General features: G+C 46.4%; 1 protein-coding gene across 2 annotated transcripts in view; it reads left to right on the forward strand.

Annotated features, from left to right (window-relative positions):
- The window catches only part of ARVCF (ARVCF delta catenin family member), a 771,519-nt gene that overhangs the window by 470,349 nt on the left and 281,723 nt on the right, over positions 1–19,447 (forward strand). For both annotated transcript variants that reach the window (XM_086942623.1, XM_086942624.1), the window contains one exon: positions 11,333–11,491. In XM_086942623.1, coding sequence (XP_086798749.1) covers positions 11,333–11,491 — 159 coding nt within the window. The remainder of the gene's footprint in view (positions 1–11,332; positions 11,492–19,447) is intronic.

The raw sequence follows: 19,447 nt of genomic DNA on the forward strand, positions 1-19,447 counted from the left end.
TGACTGACAATCCTAACATAGGACAGTGTGATCAAAGATGTGTATACAAACCAGAATGGTATAATTAGATTTTGTTTTTTTTGTATTGCTAGTTAGTTCGAATTTTCCCAGTATTTCATTATTCTAATGTTGAAATACAGAGTTTGGGCTATTAGGAAGGGACGACCCTTGTTAATACCGTCTTGCACAATAGCGTTTGTACATGCGAGCAGGGCAGGGCCACATAGGCCCCTGGCTGGGTGGCATACTGACCAATCGCAGCGCTGCTTAGAGCATTGTGATTGGCTTAGGGGAGGAAGCCTGGTTGCCTGCTTCCTGTTTTTTTAATGAATATTATTAAATTGAACCCCTCCCCACCAGACCTCTGCGCGTGACCCCTATTCCTCTCCCCCCACTCCCTCCCGTGAGTCTCGACTGCCGCAGTGGCCCACCCAAATGCACTCTTGGCCCACCCAAATAAAAATTCCTGGCATCATTGATGAAAGAAATAATCTCACAGGCAACGGGAGAGGCGGGCAGGGGTGGGGGAAGGGGGGAGTGCTCAGTCAAGACTAGAGATATCGTAAAAAAACAAAAGCAGAACTCATTTGTGCCTGCCCTATATTACCTACAACCAAGCACACGTTCAAAAACAGAATCCATCTTGCCTCTGAAAGGGAGCCACGAGGCCACGCCAGGTGTAAACTCGAGACCAGAGGGAGGACAGGAGCATTAACAGTACACATAATGCACCGTCACAACTCCTCAGCCCAGAACACCTCTGAACACCAGCCGAGTTCATCACAATGGAACAGAAAGTACACGTTTGTATCCTGTGAAGAAAACCCCCAAAGTGCCCCCTACGCAAAGCAGTCACAGGGAGACAGAAGCTCATGTCTCTGCAGTCACGTCTCCGAGAGCGGGGGGAGTGATTCACCAATCCAAACTCTAGCAGAGTGGTGGGGGCTTCAAAGGATGAAGACATGCCTCACCCACTTGAGAAGGAGCCACCTCAACAATCCCCTGCGCAGCTGCGCCGGCAGTACCGGACCCAGAGCACATTAATGCGCGCGCTTCGAACACCTTCCTGTAAACTGAAGCTGCACACAGCGCCAGACTGCCTGCTCAAGGCCATCATTTATTACTTGCTCCATTTTTACAGGTAAGTCAAGATTACTGCCAGCGAGAGCCATCAGCATCCCCACCCACAGGCCACAGCAAGTCAACACCGCAGCCAATGCGCCCGTGCTCCTCCCTCTCCCAGACAGGGCCTGCCCTACCTCGGAGAAGAGGCATAGGAATACCTCAAATATTCGAGGAAAGGAGGAGTTACTATTATTGGGTCATTTGCACAAATAAAAGGTGCCGGGGCTCGGGTCAGGAGGCAGCTTGATCCACTGCATGTCTCCGCTGCGAATAACTTAAATGTAAGGTAAGAAAATTCTTCAAATTTGTACAGGTAGTGAAGTACTTAACTTACCTTCTTATGTGGTGAAGTCTCGGCCAGCAGCACGGAGCCACCCACCCACTTTGAGCACTAGTAGCAGGCAGCCTCGGCCCTCGCACCAGAACACGAGGTGTGTCCGAATGTCCAACTATGGACTCCAGTTAACGTTTAACTTTCCCCATTCCCGTGCCTCGCTGTGACTGAGCCAATCCAGACGCTGCCCCAGCAGTGCAAGGATTGGCTTGGGCAGGGGTCACACCCGCCCATTAGGAGACCGGGGGCTGCGCCATGAAGCAACCCCCGCTCTTCTAATCTGCAGACTAAGGCGCATGTGCACCACGGGCTGGTCAGAAAACTGACCACCCCAGAACTGAGCTGAGCATGCGCACACCCGACGTCACCACCCCCCCTTGTCCTGATGATTGCTCGGGCGTCGCCCGGTGATCGTCGGCAGTGACCGTCACCGCCCGGCACAGACTTGAAGTGAGACACCTGTGTACGTCTACCAGACGTACAGGAGAGGAGTATTACTTTTTGCATTAGTGGGGCAACGCCCCAGCGCCCCAATGGACGCACCGCCGCTGATGTAGCGTGGACCTGGCTCGAATACACAGGAGCGTTTTACATACAAATGAAATAGGGTCCATGTAACACGTTGATGGGAGGGGAGGTGAACTAAAGGGACTTGGGGAAACAGGCAGATGCACATTGAAGAGTTAGGTTTTTAGGTCCTTGCGTAAAGAGGTTCATCACTAGTCTACTAATTCTGGGATAGCGCTCCAGAGTCTGGGAGATAGATAGGAGGAAGCCTCAGTGGGTTTGTTTGATCTTTAAATTCTGTGGCTTCCAGCATTAGCAGCTTCTGTCCCTGGTGTTACCGTCGACCCACCGCCCCCATAACTACTCCCACTGCGGCGAAAACACCATCGTGCAGGTGAGAGTACCCGCAGTGCTTTGTTACTTTACGTAGGTGCATTGTTGTGAGCGCTCCATATAAATCGCCAAATCAAAGGAGAGAGAGAGAGGACTAGGTAAGCTAGTCCGGATCCCCAGGATTACATGTAGATATCAATAAGGACTAGCTTAGTAGTGAGAGGAAGACTCAATTAGGTACGTGTGCTAGTAAACCATTTATTTTGTTCATGAAGCCCTCACCCACCAACCTAGTTGGTGGCATGCTTCATCATCGGGCCCACCACAGTGACACCGAATGTGTCCCGGGTGTGCTACAATGCCAGTAATACTGCGGGGCTGGTATGATTGCTGAGTGTGCGGTGTAATAAGTGAGTAAGTGAAGGTTTAAAAGCTATACAGTGGGTCCCAGTACCAGAGGGTAAATAGATAACTTTAATCACTGGACCCCTGTTAGCAACTAAAAGGCAGTCGGACGTGCTGGAGTGCGGATTATGACCTCCTGCGTCCTGTGTGGTCTACATGTTTCAGCCAGGCCTTTTGAAACTGGCTTTCCTCAGGACCATTGAGTATGTGAAAAAAGTGCAAGTAAATAATAAAATACTAAATTATAGTGATTGTGTTTTTTTTTATAATAAATGTGTCGCACTCCCTAAGGTGCGTTATATGTTAGAGTGGGATTCCCTCTTGCTTTACTACACATAAAACATATAGGACATAGACAGACGTACAGGGTAGAGTCATATTAGCATAGTATGCTGATTGCACAACATTTGCCAGGTGGTAAAGTGTGTGCTCGACCTATATGAGGCTAAAGTGTGGTCATGTCAATGACATAACTGGCGTGGGTTTTTATCATTTGAAACGATTGTTGTGGTGGTGGGCTAAACAGAGGATATTAGCAGGGTGAGGTACAGGTAAGTAAAGTACATTATCCTCACACAGGCTAGTGGTCTGTAAAAGCCTCCTTGGGTCACTTGGCAGATAAAAAGACCCCGAAAAAAAGTTTAGGGAAGCGTGCGGTTAAATCTGACCTCTAGGGAAAAAGATTTCAGCAGCTTACCCGTTCGTAGCGGTCGTTTGGTGGATTAACTCACGGAATACACCGCCTCTCTACCCACACAGAGGGCTTGAATGATTCCATCCCGTGGAACTCTCTCACCCCATGAGTACTCACACCCTGAGTAACAGCATAGCACTCTCACAGTTCCCAGCTGAGTCCCCATAAATTATAAAACCAACACACCATGCCACGTGGTCCTTCCAACTTCCTAACCTTCTCAGTGTCCAGTGCACCCCAGCTTAGCCACCTATTCAGCCATTTGGCCAGCGCTATAATATGCATGTAAGCACCATGCAATTACACTGACATTTTATTAATGATATGTGATTCCAAATAATTTTGTAAACCCAATATTGCCCAAAGCACATTAACGCTGATCTTTTAATCGAAGTAACTTTGCCCTTCGACATTGCCAGCAGTAGCTTCAACCGCATTAAAACGCATGCGCATACACAGAAGGACTCTTTGAGCGGTTTCTCACCCGCGGCGCGCATGCGTGAGAGTCACTGCTCCCGCTCCCATGCGCACCGCAGCAGGATGACTAGGCACCCAGCACGAGCCCGCACCTTCTTCTATTTTTACCAATACCCAGGTGCAGACAATCCGACAGGTTATTTAAACCCAGCCGGCGGCCCCTTCATTTTACTCGGGCACCGCAGAAGGACGACAGGTCCAAGGAGGATCCAGACCGGCAATTCCGTGAGTAAATCCACCAAACGACCGCTACGAACTGGGTAAGCTGCTGAAATCTTTTTCCTTACAGGTCCGATTTAACCGCACGATTTCCTAAACTTTTTACAGGGTCTTTTTATCTGCCAAGTGACCCAAGGAGACTTTTACAGACCACTAGCCTGTGTGAGGATAATGTACTTTACTTACCTGTACCTCACCCTGCTAATATCCGCTGTTTAGCCCACCACCACAACAATCGTTTCAAATGATAAAAACCCACGCCAGTTATGTCATTGACATGAGCACACTTTAGCCTCATATAGGTCGAGCACACACTTTACCACCTGGCAAATGTTGTGCAATCAGCATACTATGCTAATATGACTCTACCCTGTACGTCTGTCTATGTCCTATATGTTTTATGTGTAGTAAAGCAAGAGGGAATCCCCCTCTAACATATAACGCACCTTAGGGAGTGCGACACCTTTATTATAAAAAAACAACACAATCACTATAATTTAGTATTTTATTATTTACTTGCACTTTTTTCACATACTCAATGGTCCTGAGGAAAGCCAGTTTCAAAAGGCCTGGCTGAAACATGTAGACCACACAGGACGCAGGAGGTCATAATCCGCACTCCAGCACGTCCGAATGCCTTTTAGTTGCTAACAGGGGTCCAGTGATTAAAGTTATCTATTTACCCTCGGGTACTGGGACCCACTGTATAGCTTTTAAACCTTCACTTACTCACTTACACCGCACACTCAGCAATCATACCAGCCCCGCAGTATTTCTGGCGTTGAAGCACACCCGGGACACATTCGGTGTCACTGTGGTGGGCCCGATGATGAAGCATGCCACCAACTAGGTTGGTGGATGAGGGCTTCATGAACAAACCAAATGGTTAACTAGCACACGTACCTAATTGAGTCTTCCTCTCACTACTTAGCTAGTCCTTATTGATATCTACACGCTCCATATAAATGCCAGGACAGAGGACACAGGACACTTTGTTAATTTATGTAGGTGCATTGTTGTGCGCGCTCCATATAAAGTAACACATGCCAGGACAGAGGACACAGGACACTTTGTTAATTTATGTAGGTGCATTGTTGTGCGCACTCCATATAAAGTAACACATGCCAGGACAGAGGACACAGGACACTTTGTTAATTTATGTAGGTGCATTGTTGTGAGCGCTCCATATAAATACCAGGACAGAGGACACAGGACACTTTGTTAATTTATGTAGGTGCATTGTTGTGCGCGCTTCATATAAAGTAACACATGCCAGGTCAGAGGACACATGACACTTTGTTAATTTATGTAGGTGCATTGTTGTGAGCACTCCATATAAAGTAACACATGCCAGGACAGAGGACACAGGACACTTTGTTACTTTATGTAGGTGCATTGTTGTGAGTGTTCCATAAAAGTAACACATGCCAGGTCAGAGGACACAGGACACTTTGTTACTTTATGTAGGTGCATTGTTGTGAGCGCTCCATATAAAGTAACACATGCCAGGTCAGAGGACATAGTGCACTTTGTTAATTTATGTAGATGCATTGTTGTGAGCGTTCCATATAAAGTAACACATGCCAGGACAGAGGACACTTTGTTAATTTATGTAGGTGCATTGTTGTGAGCGCTCCATATAAAGTAACACATGCCAGGTCAGAGGACATAGTGCACTTTGTTAATTTATGTAGATTCATTGTTGTGAGCGCTCCATATAAAGTAACACATGCCAGGTCAGAGGACACAGGACACTTTGTTAATTCATGTAGGTGCATTGTCACGAGTGCTCCCCGTGAAGCATCAAAGTAACACATTCCAGGTCAGAGGACACATGGCATTTTGTTGCTTTATCTAGGTTCATTGTTGTGTAATCGCTCCACATAAAGTTACACGTGCCAGGTCTAAGGACGTATAACACCTTGTTACTCTATGGGGGCGCATTGGCATGCGTGCTCAACATATTGTAACTATGTAACACCTGCCACTCTCTCTCTTGAAATATGTCAGAGAAGAGCACAGAGTCAACTTTCAGCTATTAAAGTTGTAAAAAGTGACAGAAGTTACTTTGAAAATTATAAAATGACTGAATGGCTTGGGAATTTTTCTTGTGGGCCACTGAAGGCCCAAACGACATGCTGGGCAGAGCGTGCTCTTTAAAGTCTCTGATTCTTATCAACCCCCACAACTTCGTCCCTTCCACGTTCTCACACAATTTACAGGACATTTACAAGAGGTTAAGGTTCAATCGCCCAGAGCATCTTTGTTCAATAAAATGTGATACTTCCTATCTACGATGGCGCTGCACCTTCGGGCAGGCACTCCACACGGCAGTGGATTCTTCAATGTGTGCTCGCTTCGGGCCAGTTGAAGCGTGATGACGTGGTGTGAGCAGTGTGAAAGGATTTGCTAAAAGCATCTTTAGGAGGGATATGGGCCCAGTCCAAACTGGAACGTGGACACCGGTGGGTTGAACAAAGTGGCAGTTGGCATGACTCGTGGGTGCGAACACGGGTGTGAAGGAATGTGAGGGCGGGCGTGGGGAGGGGACATGAGGCTTAAAAAAATATATATTACTAACTTACCTTTCCACCAGCACCGGGTCCCGTCTCTGCTCCTTGCTCTTCTTGTGGCACAGGAAGCCAGAAACAGCCAGGCTCCCCTGACCAATCACAACATCCTGGTTTGACGCTCAACTGGGCAATGGGGGCCTGGGCTTGTTCTCCACGCAAGCTGTAATGCCCCTTGATCCTATGGTCAGATCATTATCTGATCCCATTTCAACTCAGAAAACTGCCCAACAGGGGGCCCTTACAGAAACCTCCCGTTATTAGGCGCAGGGACTGGAGGAAATTTAGTCACGACGCCTTCAGTCAAGCCCTAGAACAGGATCCTCCAAAGCTTAGCGACAATTTGGTGGAGGCGTACAAGATGTATGAAGAATGGGTTCACGGTGCGCTGGATAATGTAGCCCCGTGGACTCACAAACCCATGGCACGGAGCACGAAATCCGCTCCGTGGTTCACCGCTGAGCTACGCGCCGCTAAAACCAAATGTAAAACCTTGGAGCGTAGATGGAGAGTGGATTATGCCCCCTCACTACGCGAAGTCTATAAGAGTGAACTTAGATTCTACCACAGCCAGATCAGGAAATCCAAAAGAGAGTACTATAATAACAGGATAGACTGTGCAGAGAATACATCGAAAGAGCTCTTTATGATTCTGAAGGAACTCTCCGCCCCTCCAGCGAGTTCAGGGGAAGTCCCCCCCACGACCGAGTCATGCAATGAGATCGCAGACTTCTTTATAGGGAAGGTAGAAAAGATCTATGCTTCGTTTCAGACTAATTCTGATGCTACTAATTCGCCCGACCCTAACTACGGAAATAAGGTCAGAGAAGAACTTAGGAAATTTGTGGTTCCCCAAACTGAGGAGCTTATCAACATCCTATCGGACATTCACTCGGGCTCTCCCCTAGATGCGGTAACAGCGAGAATTCTTCGAAGTCATCTTCCTCAGGTAGCGAAGCATATAGGCAACATGGCCTCGCTTTCCTTCCATGAATGTCTAGTTCCGGAGAGCTGGAAACTGGCCCAAGTCGTCCCAATAAAAAAGAAAGCCCACATAAGCATAACGCAATTAGACAACCTGAGACCAATCTCCCTCCTCCCCTACTGTGCGAAGGTAGTAGAAAAATTGGTTAACCGACAGCTGGTGAGCTTTGTGGAGGAAAACTTGCTCCTTCACACGTCTCAGTCGGGTTTCAGAGCTAAACACTCGACAGAGACCGCCCTCCTCCTATCGACAGAATTGCTGCGGAGCAAGGCGGATGAAGGTCACACGGCCGCACTGGTCCTATTGGACTTAAGTGCGGCGTTTGATACCGTATCACACCCCGTATTACTGGACCGCCTGAGTGTAAAGGGAATAACCGGACCTGCACATGAGTGGCTGGTATCCTTTCTTAAGAACAGGAGATTTCAAGTGCATTGCCCACCATGTAAATCCAGTGTAAGGTGTCTCAGGCAAGGGGTTCCACAGGGCTCGATTTTGAGCCCCACATTATTCAATCTGTACATGGAACCCCTTGCCAAACTGGTGGAGTCATATGGTGTTGCAATAGTCTCCTATGCAGATGATACACAACTGGTGATCAATCTGTCCCGTGATCCAGTTGTGGACGCTGAGAATTTCTCAGCCTGCCTTGTGGCACTTGACGGTTGGATGAAACAGAACTGTCTCCACCTTAATGGTAACAAGACGGAAATTCTTATTGTAGGTCCCTGTCCTTCCATCTGGACCTCTGCCTGGTGGCCCATTGAACTGGGCTCTGTCCCGGCCCCAGTAGACACAGTTAAGAACCTTGGCTTTCTTCTCGACTCTAATCTAGCCTACACCAATCATGTTGGTAAGGTCGCGGGAAAATGCTATGGACTTCTGAAGGTCCTGAGGAAAATCCTGGACCTATTGCCCCCCAGCTCCAGAAAAACTATGGTACACGCCTTGGTCACCTCCCATTTAGATTATGGGAACTCCCTCCTATGTGGACTTAGCAAAAAAGGCCTAACACAGCTGCAGCGCGTCCAGAACGCAGCTGCTAGGCTGGTCCTTAACCTCCCTAGGAGAGCCTCTGGGAAACATGCATTACGCTCCCTTCACTGGCTCCCAATAAAGGAAAGAATCAAATTTAAAACTATGTGCATCACCCACCGTATAGCTCACAAAAAAGCACCTCCATATCTTCAGGACCTGCTTCCAGTCTATCGCCCCTCACGTCCTTTGAGGTCGATGGGCAGCATGCTATTAGTGGTGCCTCGGATACATAGAGCAAGGATGGGAGGACGTTCCTTTAGACACCATGCCAGCAATGACTGGAATAACCTACCTATCGAATTGAGGATGGAGCCGTCTGAAACCAGGTTCAGACAGAGGCTGAAAACCCATCTTTTCCCCAAGATAAACTCAGCATAGTACGCCTGTGTCCCTTTGCTCACCCTCTGTGAGCTAAGCTGAAGAGATGTAGGTAGGGTTGTCAGCGCGGGGACGCACTGTTCTCTGTGCAACCAAGCGCTTAACAAATGTCATAAACTAAACTAAACTAAACTAAACCTTGCATGGAGAACGGGGAAAGTGCGCATGACAGGTTCGGCGGCCTGAGAGGGCAGACAAAACAGTCATTGCGCACTAGGAGTGGACCACCACTCCTGGCCTGCTCCGTGAGCAGCCCCGCCCCGCCCGCCCGCCTGCCCACAAAGGAAACTTAAAATGATAATAACTTAGTTATTTTATATTTCCTTTCCTTGCCACTGCTCGAAAGCAGTGGGGCGACGCTCCTCCGTCATAGTTGAGGAGCTGCCACTGGCTGAACATGCATTCAGATGAGGCATGACTCTGATGAAGTATATTCTGGTCTGGGCTTCACCTGTCTGTAGTAATTTACAGCCCCATTCTCCTGATACCCCTATAGAAATACCAGGATATGACCCATGGCCATCGACCCCAGCCCAGGGACGCGTGCAGCCAGGTGCACTATTGAATAGATTGCCATGATGAATAGAGCATTGGTTTCCAATTTCCGGAGTCTTTCTCCCCTGCCAGGCACAAAGGCACGCCTTATTTACTTGCACATGTGTGTCCATACGCCCTGCCCCCTTTATGGCGGTGGTCGACTGTTCTCGATGTCCTTCCAGGTTGCGAACAGATTCTAAATGTTTGTACCAGCATGGATTTCTAAAAGGTTCTACCAGCTAAAGTTTAAATCTAAATTTAGACTTTAGCTGGGACACCAGAGAGGAAAGCTATGTGGACCGCACGTGTGCTTCAATATACGGCGCGGGCCACTTTCACTTTAGCGGCTGAGCTTAGTTAATTACCAGCACGGGCCGCTTTCACTTTAGCGACTGCGCTACATAAGCTTTTGAAAAAAAATGTTTTCTCTTTGGGTGAAAGCGCCATATGTGCTTTCACTTTAATGTTGGCTGCACACTTTTGTTTAGACTCTGCTCACTGTAATCTGAATATGCGAGCAGCGTCTAAAAAAAGGGGCGTGGCCACAATAACGTGCCATGGCACTTGCGAGAGTTTGAGCTGTTGGCATTAAAAATAACAATGCATTTTATATATGTGTTGCTTTTAAAAACATAAATAAAAGGTATTGTTTTTTACAATACCAATTGCTTAAACGCTTGTGAATGCGAGAGCTATTGCATTGAAAATACTTGTTTACATTCTGTACGTATTAAATGTTAATGTTAAGAGACATTTATTGAGCGCACTGTCACCATGAGTTTCCTGGCGCTGATGGGATACTGAGATTGGACAGTAGGAGTTTAGAGAGGATGGGAGAAGAGCAAAGTTTTTAAGGATTTCCTAAAAGAGAGAAGGGAGCAAGAAGTCTTGAGTGAAAGTGGGAGAGAGTTCCACAGCTTAGGGGCCAAGTGAGAGAAGCTGCGACCACCAGATCTAGTGAGTTTGAAACGGGGGACAACTAGGAGCTGGAGGTGGGTGGACAATAAGGAGTGATCAGTGACTTCAGTAAAGCAGGGGAGGGACCGGTGAGAGCCTTGAAGACCAGGCAGTGGACCTTGAAAGCAATTCTTCATTGACTGGTAGCCAGTGGAGTTGATGTAATAAAGGTTGGGCCGACTGCCATCTGGGGATTTTAAATGCAAGTCTGGCGGCCTGGTTTTGAACAATCTGTAGCCTGGACAACTGGGATTTGGGGAGGCCATGATATATAGAGTTGGAGAAGTCTTTGTGTAAAGACTATTCCGATGTCACGTGCTATGAGTGTTCTGGAATGTTTCTCTTCTGAGGCATTCTGAGCTGTGGAGTTGGAGAGTGCAATTGTGTGTCGCTTTTTTGGAATAAATAACTTTATCTTCACCCTATTTCCCTGTGGTTGGAATTTATTTTTGCAGAAAAAAACTTAACTAAAAATTAGACCTTTGAACACTCTTAATTTCTGACTTGGAGTGAAGGTGGTGGTTCCAGAAGGCAGCCAACTTTCTACATTTTCGATTGTGGGGGTGGGGGCAGTAGGCGAATAGCAGAGTTTGTGATGTCAAGATGATCCCTTCTCGTCTGGTTACAAGAGGGCAGTAGGCGAGTAGTGTTCTGTGATGACGGACAGTTTGAGAAGGCAACGATCAATCGCTCTTTCTGTAACAGGCCGGAAGTCGTGTTTTGTGACGTCAGAGTTCCAGAAGGCCGCCTACATTCTCGCTTTCTGATTGCAGGAGCAGAGCCCCAGTAACCAGACATCCCTGGCAATGATGCAAGAACCGCCGGAAGTGATGGAGGAAACGGTGACGGTGGAGGAGGACCCGGGCACCCCCACCTCCCACGTGTCCATCGTGACCTCTGAGGATGGGACCACCCGTCGGACGGAAACCAAGGTAGGCGAGTGGATGGACCATGAGGGGACACAGCCTGGGGGTGGACTCTTGAGATCAAAGTAGGGCTTGCCTATCACATGTGCTGTGAGCACAGCACAAAAATACACGTATGCTGCATTGTCCCTCTTCGTATTTCATGTTTGGGATTGTGCACAGGTAGAACACAACATTATTTGAAAACACCTTCCTTTATTAATGTCTCTGACACAATATGGCACTTTTACATGGTATTTCAGAGTCACTGCCATGTCTGCTCATCCCTTTAAATGGCTTTCTACCGCTTTTAGTTTGGCAAAGATTAAGATTCTATGCTTTTGGAGGGCCAATGTTATTTCATTTCTTTTTTTTTTTTTTTTTTTGGAGTTCAACAAAATCTTTATTGGCATAAAAATTCGACACAATTTTGACCGCCAATGGCCTACAACCCAGGGCCAATGTTATTTCAACTTTTCATTCTTGGCTTCAAGATATTTTCGATGTGGCTAATTTTTAGAGAATGAGTTATAAATGGAATAATTTAGCTAATTTCCACCCTCTATAAATTTACCCGGATTTTGTTTCGGTCATTTACCTTTGATATTCATGTGCCTGTACTGGTGATTTCAGTCATGAATGTATATATTACCTTGTCACATTATACTTTTGTCTGAATACTCGTTTTTATCTTTTTTGGTATTATTCACTTTTTGTCAATGTTTGAAACAGTGATTATGGTATTGAATCTCATTTGTTGTGCTTAGGTATCCTCTTATTTATGTTTTTTGAAGTTTTATTTTTATATGACAGCATGCTTCTCTGTTTTTGGAGTGATATATTTTAATTAGTCACTGTTTTTGTAAACAACATTTTGAGGAAGAAATGTGAACAGAGAAAAAAACAAAGGAACAGGTTGCAATTTATGTTCCTGGATAGACTGGTGTATGGCCTTCACTTGGTGATGCAGGCAGCTCCCTGTAAGCAGTAATACATTAGGGTCAGATGTAGGTAAGTTAATTTTACCGATTCATAAATACCGAATTTTACCGACTCGGTATTTATGAATCGGTAAAATACAAGGGGGGAGATGTAGCAAGAATCGGTAATTGAATTACCGATTCTGTAAGAATCGGTTTTTACCGAATCGGTAAATACCGATACGGTAATGCCCATTGATTCCTATGGGCTTCAATGCCCATAGGAATCAATGGGCATTACCGAATCGGTATTTACCGATTCGGTGAAAACCGATTTTTGCAAGGGTGCAGGGGGTGTCACTTTGACACCCTCTAGCACCCCGATTTAAGGCATGTGTGACATGTGGCACACAGACATATGTCCGTCTGTCACATGCCATAGGTGTGCATGCACACATGTGCATGCACAAATGGAATCGGTATTTTACCACCCAATTGGATTGGGTGGTAAAATATCGATTCGGTAAGGCCTGTGGGACTCGGAAGAGTCCCACCTACATTTCAAAATTACCGAATCGGTAAAAATACTGATTCGGTATTTTACCGATTCGGTAAATTTACCAAATCGGTAAAAAAGGGCCCCTACATCTCAAATGACCATTTACCGGTCGGTAACGGCCGAAATAGGCCGCTACCGATCGGTAAATGGACACCTACATCTGGCCCTATGTTACCTGTTTTGTAGCACATACGATTCGAATGCAGATTCCCTGACAGCAGATACCTACACAATCTCTGCTCTCGGCCCTCAATGGCTCTTGGTCACCTAATAATGTCTCTTCCCAAGACAAAGAATTTTAACAATGCCGCGGGCGGTGATTCTGGTGTTTGGTGGAGACGGGTGTCTCGGAAGTGGATACAACTCTCTGTTCACTGATTCTGGTAGGTGGTGGTGGGTGGGACAAAGGGAGTTTTCTGGTAGTTGTGTTGGGCTTTCAGCCGCTCTGAAGGTCCTTGCTTTTTTGCTGGTTGTGTTCCTCAGTGGGGTCACTTGAGAGATTTGCTGTGTTCTGTATGAGGGTGCCCCTTATGATGACTTAAACTATGTCTCCCCTTCGACGCAGGCCTTTGCAGGTGACAGTAGACCAGAGCCACCAGGCCCGCCCGGTCTGTCAAGTGCTGCTTTCCCTGAAGGTGTAGGCTGCTCTTTGCATCCAGCCAGATCTCCAGGAATCTAGCCCAGGCCAAGCGCGAGACTATATACCCAAGAGTGGGACGGGATCTGATAAAGGACCAGACCCAATGCTCCTAAAACTTGATCAGTAAATCTAGACGGTACTGTTCTTATCGAAAGGAGGAAAGCTCGGTTGAGAGTGGATAATCCGAGGGAGTCCTTGTGATTGTTACTTTGGTGCCCTCACACATCCAGGTTGGTGTCATGCCTCATCATCTGGTGTGCTCCTCGTCGGGCCAGCGCTACAAAGCCCTAAGGGCCCTACGAGAGGGCTCTTTATCGGAGATCTTTTTAGTATTCAGCCATACTGATGAAGGTGTGTGTGAGGAAGCAGAATGTGTAGGGGTGAGACCACCCACAGACTCAGATGATTCATCTCCGGGACTGAGAGTAGGCTGGTGTTGAAACCAGTTGTGGCTGGTGTGCTTGCACAGACGCTTAAGTAGACGGTGTGGCATACTCAGAAGCTGTTCTTGATGTCCATATATGGGAGGGTGCTTGGATGTAAGTGACCATTGAACGACTTGTCTTAATGTAGCCTTCACTGCAGCATCCCCAAATTTCCAATGGATGAGAAAATCAAGACCACAAAGATAAACCATTTGCCCCAAGATCACACAGTTTTCCAAAGTGCAGAAATCGTTAATTAACATTTTGGTCTCCTGTTTCCACGATTGACAATTTAGGCCAGAATGTCACTGTGGCTGTTGTGACTTTTAGAGCACCACTCACATACAGGGCGGAAACGAGACAAGCCTGGAAGGAGGCTAAGTTACATGTTCTGTCCTAACTGTGCCTGTCCTTTCCTACTACTCAGCCTTCCTCCTACGCCCTTCCCTGCCACTTGAATTTCCCTACGTGCTCTCGAGGTTTAAATCCACTGCACCTTCACTAAACTAGGTTTGTTCTTCTTGGACTGATGGCTATTCGGTTTCCTCTAATTACTTATTTATAGTTTTCACATAGGGGAGAATGTCTCCTTTCAGGGACTTAAGACCGCTGAGTAGACACAGAATGGAAGAGTTAGACCTCAGTCCACATTAGCTATAATGTCCCTTGTTTTCTCTACTCTCCTGCTTTCTCTCTTACCTCCTGTTGCTTCCTATCTCGCAGCAGACACCTTTACATTTCACCACATTTCCTACTCCTATGTATAGTCTGTCTCGCGCCTTCCTTACTCTAGCACGGTTAACTTCTTCCTCTCCGCCGCTCCATCGTCTTCGCATCTCCCCTTTTCCCTCCTCTTCAGCGTGCACCCCTCTCGCCTCCTTGCCACCCATCGCCCTTCACCCCTCGACCACTATGTCCACTCCTTTCATCTACCTCTTGCCAGAAACAACCTCGATTTTTCTTCCTCCTCATATCTCTTCTGTGTAGCTGACCTGTCCCTTTGCCATCAATCCCAGAATGCCTTGCGTTCAGGTTCACAGACCGCTGTATGTCTGTCCAAAGTAATGTAACCTACAAATAACAGTAGTACCATGAGCATAACTTAGGGCCACATGCATCAAAGTGAGCAATAGCGATACCTAAATTGTGATTTTTAAGAAATCTCACTTTAGGAATCACAATTGCTTATGCATATAGGAATCGCAAAAAAAAATAGCGATTCCTACAAATTCCTCAATTGCGACTCGCAATTTGCGAATCGCAATTAAGGAATCGCTTCCCATTCATTCCTATGGGCCTAGAGGCCCATAGGAATAAATGGTAATTGCATGTGCAATATGCGAGTACCAAATAGGTACACGCAAATTGCGCATGCAATTTCAAGAGTGCAAGGGTGCCAAAAGGACACCCTGATGCACCACTGAAATTGTCATGTGACCACATGTTGCACACACACATGTCCCAAGGGCATGTATGTGTGCAACATGTATGCACGCACACACATGCCCCAAGGGCATGTATGTGGGCAACCTGTGTGCAACTGAAATTGCCATTTGACCACATGATGCGCAAACACATGCCCAACGGCATGTATGTGTGCAACACTTTTGTGCATTTTTCAAAGTTTTAGCAAATTACCATCAACTTGGAATTGATGGTAATTTATCATTCTTATTTGCAAAATCGCAATTTTTGGAGAGCTAATGCATTGCATGTAGGGAATCGCAATTTGCAATTCCCTAAATGCAATCGCAATTTAAGTAATCTCAAATTTAGCGATTACTTAAATTGCAATTTTTGCATTTGGGATGATGCATCCCAAATGCAAAAATACCGGTCGCAGAGGGGCAGATTCTGCGAATCTGGTCCTTTGCGACCGGTATTTTGGATGATGCATGTGGCCCTAAGTAAATACTTGTGTGGTGTTAAGGGGAGCATAGGAAACATTTTACACAAGTCAGATGCCACCCTATGTGTCTGGCATGCCCACGCACGAGTAGCCAAACGCACTTCGCGACTCGGTATTTTGTGATGAGATACAGACCGCTATTGTGAATTACTTTGCCAGCACAGGTAGTCTCTCGGACATGTTCTCCATTCCAGGAGAGAGTACCTCCTGCAGAGCAGATGCCCTGGGCACTGGGAACAGGTAAGATGGTTCGTGCTTTATAAATCCTCAAACAGAACCAAGTAAATCATCTCCAGTGCCGTTCATTGGCTGCGCGTCCCACAAGTTTTATTAGAAATGGCCGCCGCGCCACCAGGCTTGTCTGCGCAGACCAGATAACGAAAAGGCCATCACCGCTTAGCGGACTCCGCAGAGTCTCTTTAATTACTCCATGGCCTGCGTCTTGCTCCTACCCCCTTAGGGAACTCTACAAATGTATTGCGGTCACCTCCAGGCCTCCCCGCCTGTGAAGAGTGTCGGCAGGTTTTATTGGACGATAGCTGGTGGCTTTCATTGGTCTGAAGTCTTAAGGCTCGATGGATGAAGAAAGATGGGAGTAGGGGCTGGTGGAGACGTGAAAATGTGAGTTATTTTAATTTAGGAAAGCTGGAAGAGCGGTCTGTGTGGTTGCAGTTGCCACCCATAGATGCCAAAAACCTTTAATTTGAGGAAATAAGATACTCTTCGGAGCCCAGGCTCTCCATGGCCGTGTATGAATGTGAATCAGACTCAAACTGCATAACTATTGTCACAAGTAAGAAGAGTTTCCTACCAGGCTGCTGAGCGCAAAGTTATGCCTTAGTGGTCTAGAAACAGGTTTGAAGTGAGATTAAAAACATTTTGCTAAGAGTGAAAAAACAAATGTGCATTCCTGATCGAAGTATTTTCACACAGGCATACATTTACATCTAAGCTAAAGATATTCTTGCAATCCCCCCAAAAATAAAAATAAACAAATTAATCCTTCTTCTATTAACCGCCCACAAGTAGACCCATCCTCCTGCGCGGCTATCTCACCAAACTTCCCTTTTGCAAGCTTTCCCAAATCCACCTCGAATATCCTGCTCAAGAGTCCCTATCCCGCTAATTCTCCTAATACCACATTACTGCTCCCTAAATTACCCTCTGTCCCCTGCCACCCTCTGCTTCCCTCCCTGTGTCTACACCATCTTCGGTTAATGCATCCATTACGCACTATATGTTCCAGAAACCAATCAATAATGTCGTCACACTCCCACCCCGCTTATGCTTCGCCTGCAGTGACTTCCACCTCACAGGATATAGAGAAACTCATAAGTCCCTCAGAGCTGTACACTAGCCTCTCTTAACATTCAAGACTTCTTCCACACGCTCTCACCCACAGCCCTCTGAAATGGCAACCCGTGGCGCCTTTTCGACTGCTCGCCTGGCTACCAACCCTCTTAATAATCGCATCACTCCTCATTCCCCTATTCCTAACTCCATCATATTGCTGCATTGTTTGTTGGTTGAGCCCGTTGAAGCATTCTCCACACCACACTTCAAGACACTGCCATCATACAAACCAAACAAGCACTTGAGGAAACACCATACCACCCAACGCACAATGAAACATTTAACGCTATACACAACAGAGACAATGTAACATATATCACTCAGGGACCTCCGGGCAAGAACAACCGACAATGACGGCTTTCTTCAGGAACCAAAGCCTTACAAGACTCAACAATACAGAAAGCCTGGAGGGCAACCACAAGATCTTCTATAGAACTACGATACGTCAACCTCTGACCATGTACAGCTCGCCAGAACCAGCCCGCTCATATGCCAGAGTGGTCAACCGATCCCCAAATATACAAGACCCCACAAACACACAGATACCGTCTCCATCCCCCCTCCCTATATTTAGCAGTACTACCAACACGACCAAAGCTGGCAGATACCAGACAACCGTATGGTCCAAATGGGACAGTACAACTAAGGGAGCAGTTAATGGACCGCCGAGCACCCAGTACCTCAAAGAACATGATGCTCCTCATCAACAGCACTCCATCACCACATCTACAGTCACCGCCAGAGTAATTTGTCATGCATCTTAATCTACGCTAGATTCTCAAAGAAGAATGGAATCCACATATGTGATTTACATGGTGATTCCAGGCCGGTCCCCTTGTCTATAAGTGAAACGTGGACAGGAGACGACGGCTCAGACATTCTTCATGAAGCTGCTCCTAACGAAGTGGAAATTTCTACCTAAAGAGACCATGCATTGTTTACGAAACCTCTCTTGTGGCCGCCAAATTCAAGCATGACGCAACATTCAAGTGTGACTCCATACGTATGCATTGCAAAGCCCTTTTTTGAACTTTCAGTGCCTTATTTGTACTAATCTACTGACCACTCCCACAGAATATAACATTCGTAGACACCCTACTGGACTCTACACAGGATACTACATTGGACCACCCTTTCCTGCTTCAACTAGTAGGCCGTCAAACCCAAACTCCTCAAGACTGCGGGACTATTCAACAACGACTGAATCCCCACCGCCTTGTGCCCGAAACCATAACTGGAGCAGGGCAAACCCAAGTGGCCATATTCAACTCAGAGAATCTTTTCTCAGTCAATGGAATACAGACCATCACCTGCAGAGATCACCATGATATTTACTTCAATTTAAACCTGCCAGTAATGCAATCACAAACACTCTCCAATGGTGTCTCCCAAGGTGAAAGAGGTATAAAAAAAACTGCACAGTTTCCTCTGCTGCATGACCCAGGGACCCATTGATGTCTCTCAACCAGTTCCACCAACAAACAAGGTTTTTGACACAATAGCTGCCATAAAATATTCCAAGACTTATAAAACGGTGCTAGGAGGTGAGGTGGCTCAATTTGACTATACTTCAACAACAAAAAAAGAAAATATTAGAATTCTAGAATGAAAGTGGACCAAAACATATCAACTAAAAAGAAAGTCTGAATATATAAAACTATCAAAAAGCGAATCCCTAAACTTTTCAGATGCCACCCAGTCCACCCAAGAACTATTCAAAATTATTGGTGAAGCCAAAAAACAGGCTGCACCCTCAACCGTCCAATAACTCGCAAGGAGTCTGTAGCTATGACTAAACATCTGTCTAAAAAAACAACAGATGGCGCGAACCACACCTGAACTAAGACATCCCGGTCCCAAATCACTTCCTCCGCCAGGCGGAACCATGATTGGAACAAAACATACCAAAACTGGGCCATTTGACCCACTATCCCTCTACAAAACACATGAAACAGTCGAGACTGGCTGGACCTCCTGCTGACCCATGACCCCATAAACATTCTAAAAGCTTGCTCTGCAGTCATGCTGGCAAGAGTGGTTATGGATGGATCATTATCATCAGGAGAATTCACCAGCGAATCAGAAATAGCTTTACTTTAACCCATTCTGAAAAAACTGGACTTGTAGGATCCAGCAAAACAAATCATTTCTGGTAAACGGATTGAAAATACTGTATT

This window comes from Lissotriton vulgaris, chromosome 11 (genome assembly GCF_964263255.1).
Source record: "Lissotriton vulgaris chromosome 11, aLisVul1.2, whole genome shotgun sequence".
NCBI classification, from domain to species: domain Eukaryota; kingdom Metazoa; phylum Chordata; class Amphibia; order Caudata; family Salamandridae; genus Lissotriton; species Lissotriton vulgaris.